At 51.1% G+C, this 22,004-nt stretch overlaps 8 protein-coding genes across 8 annotated transcripts; 4 read left to right on the top strand and 4 right to left on the bottom strand.

The window, feature by feature from the left end:
- Positions 1–223: 223 nt before the first annotated feature.
- Positions 224–1,417, bottom strand: STEHIDRAFT_126952 (homoserine kinase; the record flags this gene model as incomplete). Its single annotated transcript, XM_007298591.1, has 3 exons — positions 224–448; positions 517–636; positions 692–1,417. The coding sequence occupies 3 exons, from the start codon at positions 1,415–1,417 to the stop codon at positions 224–226; spliced, it is 1,071 nt and encodes a 356-aa protein (XP_007298653.1).
- An 804-nt stretch (positions 1,418–2,221) lies between these two features.
- STEHIDRAFT_164435 (uncharacterized protein) lies at positions 2,222–3,814 on the bottom strand (the record flags this gene model as incomplete). Its single annotated transcript, XM_007298590.1, has 6 exons — positions 2,222–2,377; positions 2,440–2,873; positions 2,949–3,207; positions 3,263–3,449; positions 3,513–3,638; positions 3,699–3,814. 6 exons carry the CDS (start codon positions 3,812–3,814, stop codon positions 2,222–2,224), a joined length of 1,278 nt encoding a protein of 425 aa, XP_007298652.1.
- A 768-nt stretch (positions 3,815–4,582) lies between these two features.
- On the top strand, positions 4,583–6,111 carry STEHIDRAFT_88791 (HAD-like protein). Its single transcript, XM_007298180.1, has 8 exons — positions 4,583–4,737; positions 4,873–4,892; positions 4,974–5,139; positions 5,217–5,297; positions 5,371–5,428; positions 5,505–5,657; positions 5,734–5,878; positions 5,944–6,111. The coding sequence occupies exons 1-8, from the start codon at positions 4,714–4,716 to the stop codon at positions 6,002–6,004; spliced, it is 708 nt and encodes a 235-aa protein (XP_007298242.1). The 5' UTR covers positions 4,583–4,713; the 3' UTR covers positions 6,005–6,111.
- Positions 6,112–6,622: 511 nt separating this feature from the next.
- STEHIDRAFT_106709 (HSP20-like chaperone) lies at positions 6,623–7,454 on the bottom strand (the record flags this gene model as incomplete). The annotated part of the gene is made up of 4 exons (XM_007298589.1): positions 6,623–6,646; positions 6,687–7,080; positions 7,169–7,269; positions 7,386–7,454. 4 exons carry the CDS (start codon positions 7,452–7,454, stop codon positions 6,623–6,625), a joined length of 588 nt encoding a protein of 195 aa, XP_007298651.1.
- Positions 7,455–7,690: 236 nt separating this feature from the next.
- On the top strand, positions 7,691–9,112 carry STEHIDRAFT_117171 (uncharacterized protein). The gene is made up of 3 exons (XM_007298588.1): positions 7,691–7,724; positions 7,784–7,888; positions 7,941–9,112. Exons 1-3 carry the CDS (start codon positions 7,720–7,722, stop codon positions 9,040–9,042), a joined length of 1,212 nt encoding a protein of 403 aa, XP_007298650.1. The 5' UTR covers positions 7,691–7,719; the 3' UTR covers positions 9,043–9,112.
- Positions 9,113–9,528: 416 nt separating this feature from the next.
- On the top strand, positions 9,529–12,835 carry STEHIDRAFT_126948 (WD40 repeat-like protein; the record flags this gene model as incomplete). The annotated part of the gene is made up of 10 exons (XM_007298587.1): positions 9,529–9,766; positions 10,185–10,843; positions 10,922–11,045; positions 11,100–11,189; positions 11,257–11,312; positions 11,377–11,544; positions 11,602–12,253; positions 12,326–12,435; positions 12,502–12,618; positions 12,698–12,835. 10 exons carry the CDS (start codon positions 9,529–9,531, stop codon positions 12,833–12,835), a joined length of 2,352 nt encoding a protein of 783 aa, XP_007298649.1.
- Positions 12,836–13,240: 405 nt separating this feature from the next.
- Positions 13,241–15,058, bottom strand: STEHIDRAFT_88786 (uncharacterized protein). Its single transcript, XM_007298179.1, has 6 exons — positions 14,763–15,058; positions 14,577–14,657; positions 14,419–14,522; positions 14,249–14,359; positions 13,807–14,181; positions 13,241–13,740 (listed from the first exon to the last, which is right to left on the bottom strand). The coding sequence occupies exons 1-6, from the start codon at positions 14,905–14,907 to the stop codon at positions 13,531–13,533; spliced, it is 1,026 nt and encodes a 341-aa protein (XP_007298241.1). The 5' UTR covers positions 14,908–15,058; the 3' UTR covers positions 13,241–13,530.
- A 190-nt stretch (positions 15,059–15,248) lies between these two features.
- STEHIDRAFT_143531 (uncharacterized protein) lies at positions 15,249–16,326 on the top strand. The gene is made up of 3 exons (XM_007298586.1): positions 15,249–15,732; positions 15,997–16,165; positions 16,227–16,326. Exons 1-2 carry the CDS (start codon positions 15,494–15,496, stop codon positions 16,127–16,129), a joined length of 372 nt encoding a protein of 123 aa, XP_007298648.1. The 5' UTR covers positions 15,249–15,493; the 3' UTR covers positions 16,130–16,165; positions 16,227–16,326.
- The last annotated feature ends 5,678 nt before the right edge of the window (positions 16,327–22,004 follow it).

Genomic DNA, 22,004 nt, shown 5'->3' with positions numbered 1-22,004 from the left:
GTTCTCCTTCACGCTTGTTGTATTCGGTCACGGTTTCGGTTCACGGAAAGCATACCCGGTCTTGATTATAATATGCTACTCGCTGGTTTCTTTGATGCTTTGATGAAGGCTTTGGATGCATACCCTTATGTATTTTACGATTCTAATGATTACATGATTTTTCTTCCTCTTCATCTTTGGTCTCCGAGTGACTACAGTATTATTGAGATAAATACTCCCATAATCAAGATTCGGTCACGACACTTCCATCGGTCACGACATCTAACAACTTCCAGTCAACCTCGACACCTTTCTCCCTGAAGATTTTGCGTGCATCTTCTGCAATCTTCTCGAATCCGTCGACAGCAAGGGCGAGAATGGTCGGACCTGCCCCTGAAAGGCAAATGCCGAGGAGACCTGGATGGGTGCTTGGAGTGATGTTCGAGGTCACTTCGGGAAGACCGGGAATCTGCAGACGTAGAAAGGTTACAACGATATGGTGTGTACAATGTGAGCAAGAATTGTATGGGGACATACCAGGGTGTTGCGGTAGGGTTGATGAATACGGTCCTTCATTGCTTCATAGATGAGTTCCGGATCAGGTGGTGATTGTGCGAGGGCTGTCGTCAATACAGCAAGTCGCTGAAGGTTGAAGACCTGATGGACCATAGTCAGTCCTAGTGAAAATATAATTACAGTGTAAGGAACTAACGAGATCTTTCCGGGAATACGAGGTAGGGAGCACTTCACGCGCCTTCGCCGTGCTTAACTCGAATCGCGGGATGATGGCCACAGCACGTATTGAAGGTGCCCATCCGAAGCGAACATAGTGACCAATTCCCTGAGGAGGAACAGGCGGATCGAGGCCCCATTCCGGTCCTGCGTCTGGAGGAAACTCCGGGAGTACCTCACTGAGAGGTACATCTGCGGCCTGAGCTGCCACAGGGTCGAGCTCCCGAAGATAGGAGCCAACAAAACCACCAACTAGCGCGGCGGTAACGTTGTCTGGATGCCGTTCGACCATCAAGGCAAAATCGAGCACTCGCATTGGGGAAAGTGAGAGTTCGCCCAGAGTTGAGCCGAGGAGGACTCCGGCGATAACAGCGGCACCTGAGGAGCCAAGTCCGCGACCGAAGGGTATTTGGTTGTGGCAGTGTATGCTGATATTGGATGGGAAGGAAGGGATGGAGTGGCAGCGAAGAACGTAGAGGGCCACACGGGTAGTCAGGTTCTTGTAGGCATCGAGTGGCACTTCGTCGGCACCTTCGCCGGTGTAAGTGATTTTGGGTGGGACGAATGAGGAAGTATGTGGTTTGGGGATGTCTACTCTGAGGGTGAGATAGAGGGAGAGGGAGAGACCAACAACGTCGAAGCCTGGTCCGATGTTGGCAGAGGTCGCGGGCACGTTAATGGTGAAAGACCTTGATTTGGTAGACATGTACGGTATCTTCGGTTCCTAAAGTGTATTCGCCGTTATCAGGGTCATCCTCTACATTTGCAAGTCCTTATGGGCTGACCTGTGAATTTCCCCAGTTGGATCTTTCAGCTCTCGACGATATAACCTGCGCAGAGCAATGTAGAGGGTAGACTGTGCTACCCGAGTCACAGCGGGATTGCAAGATATAAGACAGCAAGAAAGTTTTCGCCGAACACTCGGAGTCCTCGTCCGATCTCGACGCGTCTCGCCACGTGGACTCGATCGCTGCGCTGGCGCTGAAGCCTTGAGGGGTAACGATATTGTGCAAGCTGCTCTTTCAACGACTGCCATATTACTTCGGTGCGGTGTGAACGAAACCCTTTGCGATCCGCTGGATGGTTAGGAGCGCTCATGACTTGGAAACTGCCACGGCACAGAAGCTCGCCGGCGCCTGCCAGTGTGGTCTATACTAATTATCACCAGTTACCCATCCTCGTCGGCGAACTGCGTAATCAGTTGTGTCGCACTCAACAGTAGTATATGTATAGCTATGCGAAACATAAATTATCCAATTTATTGTATGTTACGATAACATTCTCGACCAATTTAAGCTACAAAGTACCAGACCGAGTCAATGCTGCCCGCGCTATTTGCTACAAATTGGATCTACCATGAAAGACCAAGGGAAAAACACAAATACGCAAGAACCAAGGATAGTAGAAGTCCATCCATAACTTAGATGTATAATGTCAGAGTTGTATGTCGTATATATGAGAGTCGTTTGGACGTTAACGTCGTGGAGGCGAGCATAGTGTGGCGCGGATCTCAATCCTTGGAGGCAGAAGACGTTGACGTCGAGGTAGAAGAAGAACCTGTCTTCGTACTGGACTTGGAAGACGCCGTTGTAGTGGCGGCACTTTTGGCGGTGGCAGAAGTAGCGGCGGAGGATGATGCGGCAGAGGGATCGTCGGATACGGTGAACTGCAGATAGATCATTGACAGGATAAGCATCAAGTGATGAGTGGGAACTATAAGAAACGTACGTAGATCATATCGTCAAGAGCGCCCCTTTGTGCAATGGCTACCAGGACAGGTTGGTGGTTCGCAGCTGAATTGATGCTGGCCATCCTGTAGACCCCAGCCGGCAAACCCCCAGTCACCGCCACAGTGACCTCTCCATTGACAGCGGCTCCATCCACACCCTTGAAAAACGCAAACTTGGTCGGATCGGTGACAGTGGTTTGCGTGAGTGAGTCAAGAGTCTCGATCACGATGTGCGTATGTCCGACAACGTTGCCAGAATCATCGACTTGTTGGGGTGCAGAGTAATAGTTCGAGGCTGCATTAACGAAGTTGCCGGTGACGAGGTTCTTGACGGCCATGCTGACATTGAAGTCGGTATTGGACTGGATGGTGTCAAGGTTCTTGGGGGACGTGAACTTGGAAGAGGGCATGTTGGTAGATGCGGCGATGACACCTGGTAACGATCACATTCCATCGAAATTAGTCCTAAGCCAAGTCAAATTGAACCCGAACGAGCTATTGTACGAACCCATAGGAGCAGGGTTGCATGATCCTGTGGTGATCTGTTGGCCATTGGTGATGGGCAGATCGACGGTGGCGCAGAAGTTAATGAAGTTGTTGGACGAGGTCAATGATGCGACTTGGCCAGCTGTGGCGTTTGCTTGACCGTCTGACTCGAAGCCGGTCGCGACTACCGAAGAGAGCAATGTTAGAGAGTTCTGTGCGTCATCAGTGCTGGTGGACGAGGCAGCAGCAGCAGTCGAAGAACCGGTCTTGGTGGCAGTTGACTGTATATATCATATCAATATTGAATACAAGGATGTAATCACGTTGAAAGCTCACCGAGGTGGTAGCGCTGGCTGCCGCGGTCGAACCTCCAGCAACAGAAGAAGTAGAAGTGGACGCAGCCCCAGCGCTCGAGCTTGCAAAGCTAGTTGCACCAGTAGCTGCAATTCTGGCGTCTATGTCGGATTGAGTGTCGCAAGTGATACTAGTGCCTTTACTATTGACCAAAGGAAGCGCTGCGCAACTGTTATCAAAGACGAACAAATGATAAATACGCAGAGCTAGAGGAGCACATGTAGAGCCATACGTTTCGCCACTTCCGCACGCTTGGGCTACCCATGCCCCGTTGACACACTGGGCGAAATCGCCACCCACACAGGCCTGGTCGCCCGTATCGCACGTGTCCGCCATGGTGAGTGTCTTGAACTTCTCGCTGAAGAGAAACTCTGAGTATCACGGATGACAATAGATCCACATTGCACAACGAGCTTACTTTTGAGAAATAGCATCCTGCCCATTCTGAAGTGCGAAGCTCGACTCACGGCGTGTTGGAGCAGTAGAGACGGAAACAGCGAGAGCCAGGATGACGAAGGCGGTAGAGAACTGCATGTTCGTTGCAAAAGACGTGATGTTGTAATGTCACGAGAAGTGAGCGGCAAGCCGTTAATGAGGGTGAGAGAATCAAGTTAGCGGGTGTAGTGAATGAAGGCCAGCAAAAGAAGGACGCCGGGTCGTGAGAGGGAAGCAGACTGAGAAAGAGACTAGCTTCCAGAGCAGAGCAAACTAACGACAAGGAGAGAGCGAGAGAGAATGAACAGCAGCGGAACATGTACAGCAGTTTCGCAGCAGACTTTATGTAGGAGGCAAGATTGGTATCCAAAGGAGAACAATGGGCTATGCAGCGATAGGGTTGTCCATTCTCCAGACAAAAAGGGTGTCTCAAAATGGAAGTCATTGTTTACAATCAACCGCGCGTGTCGCTTTCAAGGTTAGATGCAAACATGCTTATAGTATACGTCCAGCCATCGAGGGCATACATTATCGATGCACCCCCAACGGACATCCATATGGCGACCAGTGTTCGGCAAAATGGCAGGTCAACTTCTTCTCTCTTTTTGCAGTGGCCGTCCGCTGTCTTAGTGGTTCCTGTGGTGGAGTTCAAACCAAGATAAGGATGCTGTTTTTGGTGCATATGAGACATCTGGCTTGAAACAGCCATAGAGGACTGCAAGGGAGCTGAACAGTATGTTCAGGACAAAAGGACAAGGATGAAGGGTGCCATGAGCGTGGGAAGTTTGTCGTAGCCAGCATCGCCGCATCGGCATGAGCTTCGGACCGCGCCGCCGGAGTATGAAATCGTTCTTGTTTCAGTGCCACATCTCAGCAATCCGTGGCTCTGCAAACTAACCCTGAACTTTCTGTATTTGTGACGAGGAGCCTTTAACCAGCAAAGGCCAGCAAGACACCTGCTGTTATACCCGAGTTATCTGCAGTTAAAGAGATCCAAAATGCCCGGTATCACAGTCGACGCCGTGCGTGCCATTTCTATGTCATCGAGTTCTGTTTGACAGATGATTCGGAAGACTTTCTTTACCGTCACTTTCTACCCCATTTCTCTCAAATTCGTGGGTGATCACGTCCTGAATAATTTTTGCTCTCTTTCGCAGGTTCTCTTTGATATGGACGGGTGAGAACTCACCAAGTATCGCTGCACCTTGGGCCACATCTGCACGATCGCTGTCTAGGTGCTGACATCGGCACTCTACAGGACCTTGATTGATTCCACACCAGGAGTTATGCGTGCCTGGGAAACCTTTGGAAAACAATACGGTTTTGATCCCGCTGAGGCTGCTCATGCATCTCATGGCAGGAGGCTCGCGGATACTCTCGTCGAATGGTGCAAAATCCCAAAGGATGATCTCTTCCGTTTGGAGGTAATATATTTGATCAGTGCTTTTACTACCGAATTCCTACTCATAAATTGACCGTCGGGCGTTTGTGTATCTCGAAGGCCGAAGTTGTACGGTTTGAGCAGGAAGTCATCGAAGGCGGGCCAGTCATCCTGCCTGGCGTTCACGAACTCGTCGAGCAGGTGTGGCCCTCTCTTTCGATTATTAGGACTATACTGACAGATAATTATTCTGAAATAACACAATCCCACCTAGTTGATTGAGGGCAGCTCCCCTGAGACCAAATCTTACGGGTGGACCATTGTCACTTCTGGTATTTCCTTCCAAGGCGGCCTTTATCCTCATACATTGTTGACAATCTACTGATACTAATATTGGTCGCGCATTAGCCACGTCAATATACACGCCCAAAGCACTTTCTGTGTGCTCCATTCCCGTCCCGGATGCAGGTTACGTGACCTCAGACGATGTAGACAACGGCAAGCCACATCCCGATCCTTACCTCGCAGGGGCGAAGAAATGTGGCGTTGATCCCTCGAAGTGTATGTATTCTCCTGGCCAATCGCGTCTAGTGCACTGCTCACACTGATTTCTTCTACAATTTTACTTCACGCACAGGTCTTGTTGTGGAGGACGCTCCGTCAGGTCTCAGAGCAGGCCATGCTGCAGGTTCAAAGACGCTCGCGGTTTGCACATCACATACGCGATCGCAGATTGAAGAGTCGGGAGCGAACCCGGACTTCATCGTCACTGATCTTTCAAAGTAAGTGTACCTACAGCTCAGAGGGACTTATTATAGTTTTGTGCCGCTAACATACGAATTACAAGGGTTTCGGCACGGTGGGTTGATGGCAAAGTGGTCATAGAGATAGACGACCGGGTTGACTAGAGTTTGGTGGCCCTCGCTCTCTTGCCCGCGAGAGAAGGAAGGGATGTGGTCGATGTCACAATAAAGTGTAGCATGTAGAGGTATTATCAATGGCTGAGCCAAACCACCGAAATTTTCGTCAAATATATGGTTCAGACCTTGGTGGATCGAGCGAGCTTCGTACCCTTCGATAATCAATTTGCTCCAGCTTCGGGTGAGGCTGTTCAGGTTGAGAAATGAACATCATTGCAGGAGCACAGAACATTATACAGAGTTCTGAAAGAGCATCATATTCTGGTACAATCATCTACCGCGACGGAATAGCAGTATCCTCCGTCCGATTTAGCTTCTTCATCACAAAACAACGGCATGATACACGAAGAGGTCTCCAAGAAAATATGTAGCACATCACTATATATCGCATCACATCCATCCTCCGCCCGAGTCACACCCCTCGTTTAGCGGACGATGAACATCCCGTCCGTAGTCTTTTATGAGCTAGGGGCAGGTGCGTCCTCAAGCGGAGGGGGACCATCGTCATCAGAGTCGTCCTCCTCTGCGGCATCACCCATGTCTGAGGGCCCTCCTGGGCCTCCGGGACCGCCAGCGCCACCGCCCATGGATGCGAGCATCTATAATTTACAAAATGTCAGTAAATATGACCTAGTTCACCGACACCAAAAGCGGTAATCATGTGGCGCACCTGTTGGATATCCATGCCACCCATGCCAGGCATACCGCCACCCATTCCACCCATTCCACCCATTCCGCCCAGACCCTCCATACCGGGCATACCACCCATGCCGCCCATTCCTGGCATACCTGGCATACCGCCCATGTCCTCTTCCTCCTTCTCGGGGACTTCACCATCCTGCTCATCCTCGTCGACCCATTTCGAGAAATCGGTCTTGATGAAGGCGACCTTCTTGTCCTTGGAGAGACGAGGCCAGTACTCAGTGTTCAGGTCGGCTTTAACGAGAGTCATGACGAGGGAACGGGAGGTAAGCTTTTTGGTCGTGCGGGGGTGGTCGGGTTTGATGGGGGCGAAGAAAGCGAGGTTGAACGAGTAGTTTTTTTCTTGGAGCCCTTTAGCAGCACTAGAGTAATTGAGAAGTAAAAGAAAAGAGGAGGTGAGTATTTGATTACCAGGGTCTGGGGTCAGAGAGAAAACAATGAAGTACGTACTTGCCCGAGCGGGCTTTGAAGTTGATGCCCTCGGCGGTCAGGTCGAGCTCCAGAGAGTCCTCAATCACGTCAGGGAGGTTGATGGTGATGAAGAGGACGTTCTGAAAGGTGGTAAGATAGTTAGGTCCTTAGACGCGAAACACAAAGAAATCGGACGCGATCAAAGCGGAAAAAACACGCGTTTATTTCCGCGTTTCGATAATCGGGCACAACGTACCTTCTCCTCATCGGAATCAGAAGAGCGCTGAGCCCAAAGAATCTCGGGGTGGATGGTCTTGTCGGACATGATGACAAAAAGTGGTGGTGGTGGAGGTGATTGAAGTGGGTGGCGAGGAGGAGAAGAGAAGAGGTGGATTTGAGCAGAACAGAAACGACTCGAAGGCTGGAGAAAGATCGAAGCGGAGAACGCGTACGTCAGTCACGTGCGTGCCTCAAGCCGCGTCTATTTCGTGTCTGTTTAAGCCTGTTTAAGCTTCTTGTTCCGCACGAGCAAGGCAGACTCTAGTTTCGTCCGCAACGTTGGGATAACACAGACACTCGGCTACGCTGTTATGTGGTACGTACGCGGTGATATCTTTTGTGACTTGGATGTGGATTAAACGGGCAGCAAAGCAGGTGCACGCGCTGGTTCATACCACTCCTCCTGCTGCCACTTCCGGCGGCACCACCATATTTTCTACTCATTTACCTCTTAACATTGACACTTCATGCAAGACCGTGGTATGAATCTCTCCCTTCTGTTTTTTTGCAGTTTTACTCAATGTTTTGACAGCTTCTACTGCATCATCTTGCTCACGGCGCTCTTCATCTCGTCATGCTACTGGCAACCTATCCCGACCAACTCACTTCTCTCGAACCCAATCTCGGCGACCACTCTCCTCTCTCAATTCCTGCCTGATATGTCCTACTCTGAAAATGGTACACTTGCGCCGTCATTGTTGTCGCTCAATGGAACTATCGTGACCACATTTGCCGATGCTTTTGCCCTTCCCATTGCCGCTCTTTCCTTTCCGTCCGACCTCCCTACCCTTCCAACATCCCTTCTGGCAAAGTTGCCGTCGTCATTCTTTCAAACGTATCCTGAACTCACGCTGACGACCGAGTTCGACACGCCGAACCATGAGCTACGATTGGTTCCTGCACCAGGTTCGCCAGTCACGCAAGAGTTGCAGAAGGTGGAAAGCCCTGCGGTGATGAGGTTATTGGACAGGTGCTGGTGTGACGTCGCTGGAAATGATGGCGGGTATCGCGGAGCCGAGAGAAAAGGGAAGAGGGATAGGAAGAGAAGAGGTCTTTGGGATGTATTTGATGTGTCAGAATGGGAGTTGGCTAGTGTGGCGCGAGCGAGGGAAGAAGTCAGCAGGGAGAAGAAGTCGAGACTGAGGAAGATTGAGCAGGACTGGAGGAATGCTATTGACGTGGCGAAGCAGGGAGAGGAAGATCTGGTAAAGGAGGATCCAGAAGTTCGAGACGAAGTTGTGGTCTTGGACACCAGCAACGAGACGACGACGTCACGGGCCAACTCGACTGAGAGCGAGGCTGTAATAACAGCCAAGAGGCAGTGGCGTACACGAGGTGGGCTCTTCGACAACCTTTTGCCTTTCTTCTCCAGAAGAAAGCCTGAGGAGGAGGTTTTTATTCTGCCAGACGCTGCATCATCGCCATCCTCTTCGTCATCTCCCTCACACGACCGAGGAAATCTCGCAGGGTCCAAATCGGAATCTGGACCAGTGCCAGAGCATGACTTTGATTCTTCACCGATGGAGTCGCTGCCACCATTACCTCTTCTTCGACGAGAGTACGATCTTCGACCGTACGGCTTCGCCATGGTCATTGACTTCGGTTGGTCGAGCCCTTCACGGTCGCCAGCATGATATATATACTGTACTACCTACACGTTATTTGCCAACCTACTTATCCACGCGTTGCATTTTATCACAACTCTGGCATAATTATAACAAAACACCTTAGATCGTGTTCTAAGCTTTTCTGTTCTTGGGCCACAGTATCACATGCGAGTGGCGAACAGGAACGCGTTGGCATCCGACCCTCGGAAAGGAAAGTTCTCCGTACGCGCCCTTGACGGCGCACCCGTATTCGACAAACGCGTCTCTGTTGCTCTCGACGCTAGCCGACGCTGCCTTTCAAGCTTGGTCCCAGGCAACGGCGGCCATTATAAAACGTAGAATATTACCGTCGGCGTCGAAACCCGAAACCGTGACGATAACGTACTCGACTCCACTGTGTCAGCGGCAGCAAGACCTCTTTGTCCACTGACACCATAACAACCTCTTACACAACCCAATCGCTTCCTCAAAGCTCTCTCGTTTTCACAACGCGTTCATACGTTCAGGCCGTATATGGTCGGACGGGCCAGCCAGGAGCGCGACCGAGATGAGAACTCTCGCGACAAAAGTAGGAAGACGAACCGTTCAGCACCCCCACCGGTCGATACTGCTGGCGGTAATGTCGCGAGTGGAAGTGGAGGGGGTGGTAATGGAAACAAAAGCGGGGAGAGTAAGTTTGACGTGGTGACGAGGACGCTGCTGGCTCCGTTTCAACATAGGAAGTCGGATTCGTCGAGGATTTTGTCGGATCGTGAGTGGTTCTCTTTGTCGTTTCGTTGGCTCTTCGCTTCCTCTTTGGCCTTGTTTGAGTATCGGAGTGGAGGAGAACCCTACTTCTGATATTCAAAGATGATTGTGCGCTGTGAGGATGGACGGCATGGGCTACCATGAGCATGGTAAACCATCCGTTGTTCACCAGCGACCGGACATCGCACACCTTCCCTACCGCGTATGTGTCATATCATCATAGCGAAAGGGTGCTTTGAATACTGGGTTGACCAAAGCTTTTTGAGGGTTATTTGCCCGTATTGTCTTATAATGACACAATGGCGTATTGTTATTCCGTGCACGAGACCCCGATTACACCAAACATGATAGTATTTCTCTTCTCTATCCGTTACTTCGTATATGTCCCTCATATTCTGAACACGCTCCGCTGTACTTTACAGTCGCCCCTGTCATCATGACCCCGAAAATGATCTCCCGAACAGCTAATGCCTCAGCCAACCGAGCCACCATTTCCCCCTCTTCTGGCCAATCTACCTATGCCGCCGCTGCCAACTCATCAACCCTCTCAGCTCACTCTTTTGCGACTCTAGGCCGTGCTCCCCTTCGTCTAGGTCTTGGAAGCCGACGCATCACCTCGCGGGACCTTGAGATCGTAGAGGCGGCAGGCGAACTACTCTCCGCTCCTATACCGGACTCTCCAATAGGCAATGAGCCGGACGAATTTGGTGTCGGGGGCGGTGGTGGAAGCGGAAGTGGAGGTGGGAGTGTGAGTCTGTTGAGAGGTTTTGAGGCGACGATTCCGAGTGCGGACAAGGGAAGGGCGAGGAGGAGGGGGATGAGGAGTGTAGAGGCGCCGAGGATGGGCTTGAAGAGGCTGGGTGCTGGAGCGAGGGGGTTGATAGCTTCGGATGGGGAGAGTGAAGAGGCGGAGGAAGATGATCAGTTGGTTTTGGTGGGGCCGGGGAGGGAACGGGGAAGGAAAGGGAGGAAGAAGAGAGGAAGGGAGAGTCTGAGTGCTAATAAGGTGTTTGGGAGGGAGGAGTTGGAGAGGCAGACAGGGGAGATCAAGAGAGATAAGGAGAATATGCATGTGCGAAGGGTGAGTTCTTTTACGTTGGCCTGTCTGAGACGACAGTCTAGGTTCTGCGTCTTGAGAGAAAGCTCATAACGGCTGCAGAGCCTCATTCAAAGCGAAATCACGGAAATCACACATAAAATCGAGGCGTTAGATGCCATTCGACAGAAGCTCGAGGATGACTTGCTGAAACTCCAGGAGGAAGAACTGGAGCTGGATGACGAACGTAAATATTTTTCACTACCTTTAACGGAAAATTTTTGACTCACTATATGGCCAGTTGAAATGGTGAAGGAACGCATGGAACTGGAAGAGCCCAATGCCCGTGCACTTTCTACGTCTCGAATCCAGAGTTCAAGAAGGCGGAAAGGTCCGTCTTTTCTTCTCGAGACTCACTTTATTTATAGCCACTGACGGTCATTGTGTTGGCCTTACAGGACCTGCATTCCTGCCATCAGAACATGACGAGCTCCCGCCAGGCGTTGCATTCATGGTAGGGAGATATCTGGTCGTACAAGCCTAGTTCTCGGAGATGTCTGACTTGATTGATAACATAGACCCTCGACTGTGGCACAACACCAATCACTGGTCTGGACTTCTCAGAACCGTACGGCACCCTTGTCACCGCCTCGCAAGACTCATCACAGCCTATCGTATGGGATTTGCTCTCGGGCGAGGAGATTGGAAGACTCAGAGGACATACGGACACCGTGAAATGCGTTCAGGTGTGTTTCGTTGTCATCATTTGTGTACTGAGGAGTTACTCAACTACGATGACGTAGGTGGAAGACCATATATGCCTCACTGGCTCAGAAGACGGCAATATTCGGTTATGGGACCTGCGCAGAGTCGACGCTGAAGATGAATGGGAACATGGAATGGTCCATCTCAGCGACGTCATCGAGGAGCCTGAAGAGAGTGCTAGCGACGCTGGGGTTGTGGTGAATGGTGGAGGAACAGAAAGCGGAGGTAGCATCAGAGACGGTGCGGAACACAAAGACGATGATCATGACGCCTCTAGTGCTTGTGCTAGAGTCCTGGGCGGACACAGCCGTGCCGTGTCGACCATCTACTTTGAGGACAATACCCTCGTCTCCGGCGCATCCGACAAGACTCTCCGGCAATGGGATCTCACCACTGGACAATGCGTCATGACTATGGACATACTCTGGGCCATCTCCCATCCGCCTCCTTCATTACCGGCTGCAACTGCCTCGATGTCATCATCCATGTTCGCACCTGGTGGGTTGGCTTCGCCCGGCGGATTGTCATTTGGAGGAGCGGCAGCAGCGGCTTCCGGGTCGTTTGCTGTACCAACGCCACCATATGCGGATGGAAGTTGGGAAATGTATCAGGATTTTGTCGGTGCGGTGCAGTTTTGGGGATATGCGCTTGTTAGTGGTAGTGGCGACGGGGCTGTCAGGATGTGGGACAGTGAGTGTTTCTCTACCTGGGTCCTCCCTTGCTATCTGTGGGAAGCAAACACTGATGTCTCTGCCCTTGTAGTGCGCACGGGGCAAGCACATAGGACATTATTGGGACACACAGCTCCGGTCACTTCCTTGCAGTTTGACGAGATTCACGTCGTCAGTGGTAGTTTAGACAAGTCCATCCGGGTACGCCCATTATCTCTCACTCTTCGATTTTCCACCCGCTGACAGACTGGATACTTAACAATCTAGATCTGGGACCTTCGTACAGGCGGCATCTTTGAGACGATCAAGTACGACCACGGCGTCACTGGTCTCCAGTTCGACAGCAGAAAGATCGTGGCGGCTGCAGGCGAGAACGGCGTCAAGGTTCGTTCCTCCTTTCTTCCCTCCTCATCTTGTCCCTCCGTTTCTGACCGACTGAGTGCTCTCGCCGCCCTGTTTGCAGGTCTATAACAGGACGTCGATGCAGCACTCGACATTGCTGACGAACGGGCACACGAGACCGATCGAGAGGCTGAGATACATGGACCGCTATCTCGTGTCGGGCGGCCGGGACTCGATGGTGAAAATCTGGGCGTTGTAGAGCCCTGCGTGGATCGTCGTGTCTTCTTTAAATCTGAATTATTTCACCAACGTGGGCTTGTGTGAAGAAGAGGGAAGGCGCAGTGCATATACGGTCCTCGACGACTGTGGCCTTGCTTGCTGGCTAGAGGACGGAGTAGGTAGCCTTGGCGGGAGGTGAGAGCACAATGTAATATACCAACAAACATTTTCGAAAAGTTTCCTAGAATGCAACTCGTCAGGTTAGCGTATTACACTGGATCAGTGGGACGCCAATTTGCGAGTCGAATTGTATGTCTATGCGAAGAGGTTGTTCGAGTTGTCCGTCCAGCGTCGAGTTTGTCCGTCCAGCGTCGAGTTGTCGTGGCCGAGCCCCCGGCTCCGACCCTGACGCCACACGAACGCCACATCAACGTTCCTCTTATTCAATTACTCTTCACATTGCATAAAATACGACCACTATTCTGAAGTGATGGATGTGCCATCGAGGGAAGATGACAAAAGGGGGATATAGAAGAAACACGGGAATGTATGCGTATCAGCGACAAATAATGAAAGTCTGTGGTCATAGGTCAGTCAACATTGGAAAAAAAGAATTGTCCATGCATGCGAAAAAGATATCTGACAACGACGTTCCCATGTGTTACCACACGGCAAGACGAAGAAGAGGTATGCAAAAAGGCGACAGAAGTGGTCGTAATATACATTCCACGTTGATCAATACCGTTCTGAAGACGGAGGGTAGCCTCGACCGCCGTAACCTCCTTTCGAGTAAAGGTTCTGACCGCTGACGCCGCCGACGAGACTTGCAGGTGCACCGTGGTAGGTGCTGGCGGACTCTTCCTCGTACTCGTGACCCGCGAGCAATGGATCCTTGACCTCCCACACCGTTGCCTTCGACCCGACTGAGAACTCGAGGTCCTCGCGCTAATAATAGCAGGGAACGACGTGTAAGCAATGTAAGGGTGGCATGATGAATTTTGGTAGACGCACCGTGATAGAGTCCCAGTACTTGTATATCATCATTACGCTCAATAGGATGCAGAGTGTGAAGAAGAAGAGCCCGTCGATGTAATGCTTGATGGCGTCACAGATCGTGACACTGAATGCAAACAGGAGGACTTGCGCGATGACAAAGAACGCAGTTCCGAAGACAATGTCACCGATGGGCCAACGGTCTTCGAGCGTGCGGAAGACAAGAATGAGTTGCGAGACGATGTATACGGCTGCACAGATGAGCGGCCAGAGGATATAGATGATCCAGAGACCAATGGGTTTGGAATACTTGAAGCCGGCGAATTGTTTGAATGTGGCGATGGCAATAAAGAACGAGATGCCGAAGAAGACGAGGCAGGCTAGACGTAGACCCTGTAATTTAGAAGGAGCAGGAATATAATGAGTAGATGCTCAAGGCTGGCGACGGAGAGGAACGTACCCAGAGTGATAGAGGTGTTCCATCTTCTGCAAATTGGAAGCCGACGAATCCGTTGATAAGTATGCACCCATAGGCGGCAGCTACTAAGCCGGTATAGATAGCTGCAAACCACTAGATGAAGTAGATTATCAGCACGCACGGCCAGCGAGGACTTGTGGAAGAATACATACTGGGTAACTTGCGTTTGCCGTGGGAATGACATTTGAGTCGAGGAATATGGCCAACAGCTCGATGATAGCGTAAAGATAGAAGAACATGACGATCTCCTTCCGACCTGGCAGTCCAATTTCAGATTCTGCATGACAAGACCATCGAATGTATGACGTACCGACTGCAGTGTACTTGCTTCGTATGTGGTAGATCATAATAATGGTCATGATAATGGCGACGATGTGAATGAAACATGTAGCTAGACAATTGAGAATGAAGGTCAGTAATATTTCCACCATCTCAATAAACCAGATCCCCGCCCACTAGCAAGCCCATCTCCTGATCATTGCCGCGAAAAGCTCACCAGGTTGGAAAATCAGTGTTCCTGCAATGTCTACATTTCTACTGTAGCACGTTGGCTCAATGCCTTGATCCGTTCCAACGAGTGGACATATTACCAACGCCGCTGTTTCACAGATAGCGTCGAATGAGCCGAATGAGACGCCCATAGCTGGACGAACGACGGACACCGACTACAGAGACGAGAATATATGAGAGAATGTGAGAGTGTATAAAAGCGAGCGGGTTGGTTGTGAAAGACTTGTGAGAGAACACAAGTTGGTGGGTGAGTGGCCTCAGGTGGCAGCCGCGAAGGCGTCGAGGGCGGCGATGAGAAGGATGAGGTCGACGTTGGAGATGGCGACGAGCCCTCTCGCTCTGTTGCTCTTGGCGCTGGGTCACGTTGCTCGTGAGAAAATACCTCCATAACAAGCTTCTTAGGTGCAGTTGAGGTCGTGGGAAACTCAACTGCTCCTTCTTGTTCGCTTCTGTTCTTACACACCAGTTCCGAACAACTTATCCTTGTTGCTGTTGCTTGTCTGTGGAAATCAGTAGTCGACATATACCATCCAGTCTTATCTGATGTCCTCTTGAGGTGCCTATCCTACAAAGCTCACTCCGGTTTCGTGAGATGGTGGTGCAACCGGTGCATCGGATGGGAATGCGGAGGATTATGGTTCACGACACCTTACTCCAGGCATGACCTTCTTCTCGACCTGACTTCATGCTCTATAGGTGTTCGAAGGTGCACGCGATATGACTCTGGCATCTATTATACGCTGTTCCCTGCACCATACACCCACTAACTGGAGCTTCGCAATGGGAACTATGGGCGTTCGGCTAACACGGTTTGGCTTTGTCCGTGGACGCACCTCTTCTGGCTTTACTGCGAATATAGTTTGGAGCTTTGGCCCCTTTCCCCAACAGTCAACGCTCGGTCCATCAGAACGCGGCGACGAACGTTGGTTCATCCCTTTACGATTATTCATCGGTAAGCACCGTGCCTTTCGTTTCATTGCGTTCCTGCATCATTCGTTTCCGTCTCGCCGCTCGAGACGCGCCACGCTGGCAAACCCGCTCTCTCTTCCTCTCCTCCGGGCATGTTGCAATCGCTATCTATATATGATTCTAAAGTTGTAAAGCAACACTTTCTCCACCGAGGACTATCACACAGCATGACTACTGACGGCGTCAAGGGGCCTTCATACATATCTCGGAGCCTCGTCGTCAGTTGAACGCTTTTGAGATAATCACAGTAATCCGCAAGCCATCTACGTCGCCGCGCTACGAGATATACGTTGGCGCTTTCCGATCGATGAAGCTCGTGTCAATGATTTCGACGTCGTTTCCAACATGCACGTCGACAATCTCATTCGTCGTCCGCGGGGTTAATAAAAAGACATCAACATTTCATCCCAGGTATTGTGGGTAAGCCATAAGCATAGCATTCTTCCCGCTTCTGGCCAAGCCTGTGCTGAATCAGGTATAGGTGTTTAAGTTGGGTCGAATCCAGCAATGTGATCCGACACACGCTCTGTCTCCATATAGATCGAAACTTCTACGCGTAATTCTCAGATGCGCATCATCGCTCGCCCAAACTCGAAGTGCGATTATCTCCTTTCAGGGCGGTCCCCTTTGTGATACGCCATGGTTCTTCCCGTTCTCTTGCTCCGGAAGAGGCACAGTGTTGGGCGCGATCCTCATGCTTACCGTGGGCATTCTCTCTTGATCCGAGGTATGGTCTGCTTCTGGCCAATGCGCTGAAAGATTGGGCCTTGTCTAATTTAACCACGCCGGCTTTCATTCTCGTCACTAATACACGGTGGCAAACTTTCGTGGTCAAAATTAACTATGCAGACTTTCGTCGCCGTCATTCCACAGAACGTAGCGCCTACCTTTCGTTGGATGAAACGCAGGAAATTTTTGCTTGCCGAGCAGAGAACGGTAGGGCGCTCCCATGACGCCGCGTTCTTGAGGAATCGAATGCTTGGTGTGTATCACGCTTGGTCCGGTAAACATCATACACGGTATAACGCACCCGTGGCCAGCTATTCTTCTTGAGTCTGTGGTGTATCGACATCGCTTTCCTCTCATATCTCCATCCGTGCTTGGAATTGAATGGTGCTTACTTGACTAGGGCCTTTCAGGCCATTTTGAGGATCTTTCATCTCACTGCGAGTAGCTCGCCTATAGCCCACTCCTACACATTGCTTCCATACGCCGTGTCTCCGACGTGGCGCCTGGGTGTTTAAACATTTCCATTCTCAGGTCCATGGCGCCTGCTCCTGACTCGGACACACACCCATAATTGTTCCTGTATTTGACCGCAACGGCCGCGGACGGTGCGACCCTCATCATGGCGATAGCAAGGCAATATACATCTCCTGCGGTCATGTTTCGCGGAGGTCCTACGCCACAGGATGGCCGTGCTCATCCCGCTCTTGGTATGGATCATTGAATGATTAATCTCGCGACGTAGATGATCATGACATCCGCGATGCACTTATTTCTTGCCCTTCCAACACGGTAATTTTATAAGCTTTCGCAGCCGGCTGTTCCTCAAGCTTCAGGCTCGGACTCGTCGTGCGCCGCATCTTGACAATATGCGGATGTGGTTCGGAATGTTCGAGCTATACCTCGTACGACAACCCGTGGCATGTAAGTACGTGCATGTTTATTCTCTTGTTGGTTCTCATTTCTCATCCACCACGTCTCGTGGCGTCTGATGGACGCCTTCCTTTGTTGCTCCTGACTACTAGGGGTTGCTTGAATCAAGGAAACAGTACATGCAAGAGACGATCCGCATGCGGATGGAGCTCCATACCATTCGTACTGTAGGTCCCTGGATGCGGAGGGTCTACTGGGCTCAAAGTATGTGCTAGTATAAATGATTCTTCCACAGCGAAGTGCAAGCGAGCCAACGCACATGAAGGGGTTCTCTGCCAATATGGTAGTCTGCGTAAGTATGGTCCCTCGGAGGCTCTACTAAGGATTTCGACTCCGACTCTCTGTTTCTGATTTACTTCCTCCACGCCACACCTCGCTTCAGAGAAGCGAACGACGCAGTTGGGGCCACCATCTATCTTCGTCCGACGTTGAGCGACGTATCTCCACCAGAATCACTCTAGCACAGGCTGCGCCTTTGTCATCCCCTCCTCCTTTAGACTCCATCACTTTTAGCTGTCTGGATCTGATCTTGTTCGACCTACAGCTATACTTGATCCTTGCGTCACTTCGGGCATGCTTGTGCCGCGAGGATGGTGTCCCTGCATAGACCGGGACCCGTGACTTTGCTCAACATACATGTTGGTGTGAAATACACTCGTTTGGGCCTTTCCCTAACATGGTCATCCGTCATGATTCCATCTTTGGCGAACTACTTACGAACGTCTTTTTTGGCAACTCCAGTCCTGATCAAACATACGATAAGTCAAGAACACCCGGCTCCGTGACCGTGGCTACGACCTCAAACCTCGTTCCCGCCGCTACGCTTCCCGAATCATCACCACCATCTTCTTCTCGACCCTTCTTCTCATCCCTCCGCCATACTGCATCCCCCGCCGCGCGGCGATCCGGACTGAGGGGTGGTCGTAGTCTGTAGATCCGTCGTGCGTTCATGATCACATCGAGCGCGTTCCTTCCCTTGGTTCCTTTGTTATCACCGTCGGGCATCTGCATACCCACCCAATCCAATCGCGAGGGCTGTGCCAATTAAGTGTGAAGTAACGTCGCGACGGTCTGGATGGTCGGTACTGGGCAGCAGTGCCTCGAGAAGAACGCCGGTACGTTCCATCCTTACATCCCGTTCGTTGCATTTGCCTCAGTTTGGGCCATCCGAAATGGAGATACGTATGACCCGCTCAGGTCGTGGCATTGTGGTTTTGAGGGCAACAGAAATGATCATCGCGAGCACACACTAATACTAATAATTCATACCGAACAACGCCTGGGCCCGCATCCGGCGTTCACACTTTCCTTCGCGGAGCTTGAATTCATAATTATCACAACGACGACCCGAAATCGATGTCAGTACATCGGGCGAAAGCGAAGCACGTCAAACCCAGTCGCATGTAACTCTCGAACATGCTCAATACACGCTCCCCTAGGCTGCTCCGGGCCACAAGGGATTGATACTTATCCATGATGATTCGTAACTTGTCGGCAGGTCGTGTGGCGTAGTAACGTAAGGTAACCCCTCTACTAGACGTTCCGAGACAAAAAGAAACCTTCTTCTCCGTTCTCGTCTTCTCTCGCTGGAAACAATGGCTCCATTCCTAGCGCCTATTTCGACCCTGCAGTGTAAGCTCCCTTCCTGCAAGCTCCCGAAATTCCAAGGTGTTTCGCCCTTGCTGTCTCCTTACATGTTCACAGTGCCGGCGCGATGCCGCTCATTACCGTCGTCTGACCTGGATAATGTAATGTGATTTATTGAGGGCCTAGTCGTATGCAGTATGTACGACGACGACCCTGGAGGAACGAAGATTCTCATTCGGATTCGGAACCGTCGGGAGTTGTGGCACGACTGGAAGCTCGACGAGAGGATGGGAAAGGCCGTGCGGTCGTAAGCTTTTCATTCTAATGGTGGTTCGTATACGTCTACGCTTAGGGTATGTGGTCTCCGCGATAGTTTGTGTTCATGGGCGCAACGCATAATATACGGACTGTATACGAAAGCCTATGTTCCACGTTCATGACGAGGAACCCTAATACAGCTGTGGTTTACTCTTACTTGCGCCACGACCCGCAGAACGAACAGAAGAAGACCCGGTATCTCCCGTCTATACATGGTCGCCGCAGGGCAGTGTCAATGTGAGCCTTGGTACTCACAGTCCGGGTGAACAACGTCAGCAGAATGGAGAAACATCTCTTCCCGTACTTATCGTAGCTGAGTCTTCTTCTCTTTCTCCGTCTCGAATCCTCTTTGCCTCTTGCTTGCCAACGCCAGCCTCCTAGGCTAACCAAACCCGTCCGAATCTCTTCAAGCTTCTGATATGCAAAAATGTCTATCCATGTCTGAATCGCATAGACATAGAACGACAGCAACGACGTCAACCCCCGTTCGAATGACATGACATCGCCAGGATAACGATGTCATGTGGATCCCAGTTGTAAAAACTCGCAAATCTCGCACTACAGCCAGTCTACTAGTGCCGTGCTAGTAAATTTCTCGGACCCCCCTTCTGAAGCTCGAATCCTTCACCGCGACTTTTCCGACTTCCGACCTGCCTTGCTTCCGACTGCCGAAGGTACATTTTACAAAGTCCTTCCACGAACCGACGTTTGCGAGCACGCGGCTGCTTGCAATTGTTCCCGTGGGTGGGTGCTTGTGAGATCTAGCATGTTCTGGCAGGCTCGTCTCGTCTCGTCTCGTCCGATGGCACGAAAAGAGCGGGCGCGACGACCGGTACATATAAATGCTAGCCTGTTCATACGTGCATACATACACACATGAAATTAATGAGTAGTTATTGGCCTACGGGAAGAATCAGCCTGCAGACTGTGACCCGAATGCACGGCCCAGCGATCCACAGAAAACCTTCTTGAATCGGCTCAGCGATTGAATATCTTACGACAGAACAGAACGTCTCCATTTCCGCGTGATATCGGGCCTGCTTACGGGCCAACAGCTGTACATACATACAGGGTGTGCACACGGGAGTTTACAGCAGCGGCGTTGAATCATACATCATGACTGGACCTGGATTCGCTGCAGGGATGCTGGCTGCAACCCGGTCAACGGTGATTGGCGAAGAATTTACCGGCATCGACGCTAGTAATGCGGAGTCGTGGCTTGGCCTTATGGCTAGCACTGTACAGCTTAATTCTGAGGAACTCCTCGGCTTCAACCAAGGTCCAAGGGCCATAGCAAGCATACGCGACAAGAAAAATGCACAGAGAGAGAAAAAATCTACAAGAAATGCTTGCATCGGTCGTTCGGCAACTTCGCAACGCTCCCCAGTCCACTCTGACACAACGAAGAGACTCAGCACAGGAACGTACGACGACGTCGACTCATCGACCTCATCGGACACGGCCAAAAAAACCAGAACCCGATCACTTGTCATCATCTCATCTGCCCGCAAAAACCAAAAAAAGAAAATCGTAGATCACATCCAGACCAACCGAAGACCAACCACCGCATCCGCATCTCGCCCGTCGGGATTCGGCCAGCAAGCCAAAGCAAAAAGAGAGAAAGAAAAAAATATCAAGGCATCGCGATCGGTGACGGTGACAGGCCTAAGATTTAAGACAAGGACGATTCGGGATTCGGAAGATCTCCATCTGCCAGATACTGTAAGTTATTATGAGATGGATCTTGGTTTTTGGGTGCGGGCGTGCGTGAGCCTAAATGCCCGAGGGCGCGAGTGTCAGTGACCGAGCGAGAGATTGCGATTGTTGTGCCTTGTTGGATCGTGAGCCGGCAGGCAAGACGAGGATGCAGGGGCAAGCGTCGGATCTCTCCTAATTTTGGAGGCCGGAGGGGTTCGTATCGGGAGGGAGGGAGGGACCGAACCGAGCGTGTTCATAGTATCATGATCGTGATTCACAGATAGATCTGGCTTGGGACAGTTGGACCGAACCGAACTGATATTGAGATTGAGCGCTGAGCGGGTCAAGTTGTAATCGGGCGACCGCCGGGGCGTCCATTGGCGGTCAACAGCTTCCGGCTCCTCGGCGTGCGTAACCCTCTCGTGTCATGTTCGTTTTTCCCTTTTCGCTTTTCGTGGCGTGGCGTTGTCCTCGGGCGTGGTCCTTTCATGTGTATGTGTAGATTCGTATTCCAGACTCAGACGCATCATTGTAAGTGTTGACAATAAGTTTGACGACCCTAGTTGTGTTGGCCGCGCTTACAGGCTACAGTTGTATGGTGTATGTAGAAGCTTACTTCGAATACCCCATACATACACACCGCATACGCTGTACTGGAACCTACAGTGACCTTCTGCACGGAAGCGTTCGGTATGGCTAATAGGCACTCGTTATGGTCATCGTACCCATATGTAGCTGCAGCTCTGTCTGTCTACCGTTGGGTACAGCAAAGGAGATGACGATGATGGATCCAGAAGCTCCTTCAGACCCTAAAGCGAGATATCCGGATTCCGGATCTTACGTAAGGTAACTTAGGAAGGAAGGAAGAGGGAGCGTCGGCGTGAGTCTTCCTGAACCATAAAAAAAAATGAAAGAGAGAGTGAATAGAATTGGACGTGGACTCGGACGCGGTCTGTGCCACACGGTTCGTAATGTGATGTAGCATAGTGTAGCATAT

Source organism: Stereum hirsutum (genome assembly GCF_000264905.1).
Source record: "Stereum hirsutum FP-91666 SS1 unplaced genomic scaffold STEHIscaffold_1, whole genome shotgun sequence".
NCBI classification, from domain to species: Eukaryota; Fungi; Basidiomycota; class Agaricomycetes; order Russulales; family Stereaceae; genus Stereum; species Stereum hirsutum.
This window is presented reverse-complemented; position numbering and strand designations above follow the sequence as displayed.

Excerpts from the sequence above, each read along its gene's own strand:
- STEHIDRAFT_88791 (XM_007298180.1), top strand. The coding sequence starts at position 4,714 with ATGCCCGGTATCACAGTCGACGCC. Across the intron at positions 4,738-4,872 it reads CCGGTATCACAGTCGACGCC|GTTCTCTTTGATATGGACGG; the intron begins GTGCGTGCCATT and ends TCTCTTTCGCAG. Across the intron at positions 5,140-5,216 it reads ATGATCTCTTCCGTTTGGAG|GCCGAAGTTGTACGGTTTGA; the intron begins GTAATATATTTG and ends TGTATCTCGAAG.
- STEHIDRAFT_117171 (XM_007298588.1), top strand. Across the intron at positions 7,889-7,940 it reads ACACTTCATGCAAGACCGTG|CTTCTACTGCATCATCTTGC; the intron begins GTATGAATCTCT and ends ATGTTTTGACAG.
- STEHIDRAFT_88786 (XM_007298179.1), bottom strand. The coding sequence starts at position 14,907 with ATGGGCGTCTCATTCGGCTCATTCGACGCTATCTGTGAAACAGCGGCG. Across the intron at positions 14,523-14,576 it reads AAGCAAGTACACTGCAGTCG|GTCGGAAGGAGATCGTCATG; the intron begins GTACGTCATACA and ends TTGGACTGCCAG. Across the intron at positions 14,360-14,418 it reads CGGCAAACGCAAGTTACCCA|TGGTTTGCAGCTATCTATAC; the intron begins GTATGTATTCTT and ends TACTTCATCTAG.
- STEHIDRAFT_143531 (XM_007298586.1), top strand. The coding sequence starts at position 15,494 with ATGACTCTGGCATCTATTATACGCTGTTCCCTGCACCATACACCCACT. Across the intron at positions 15,733-15,996 it reads TTACGATTATTCATCGGTAA|TCCGCAAGCCATCTACGTCG; the intron begins GCACCGTGCCTT and ends TAATCACAGTAA.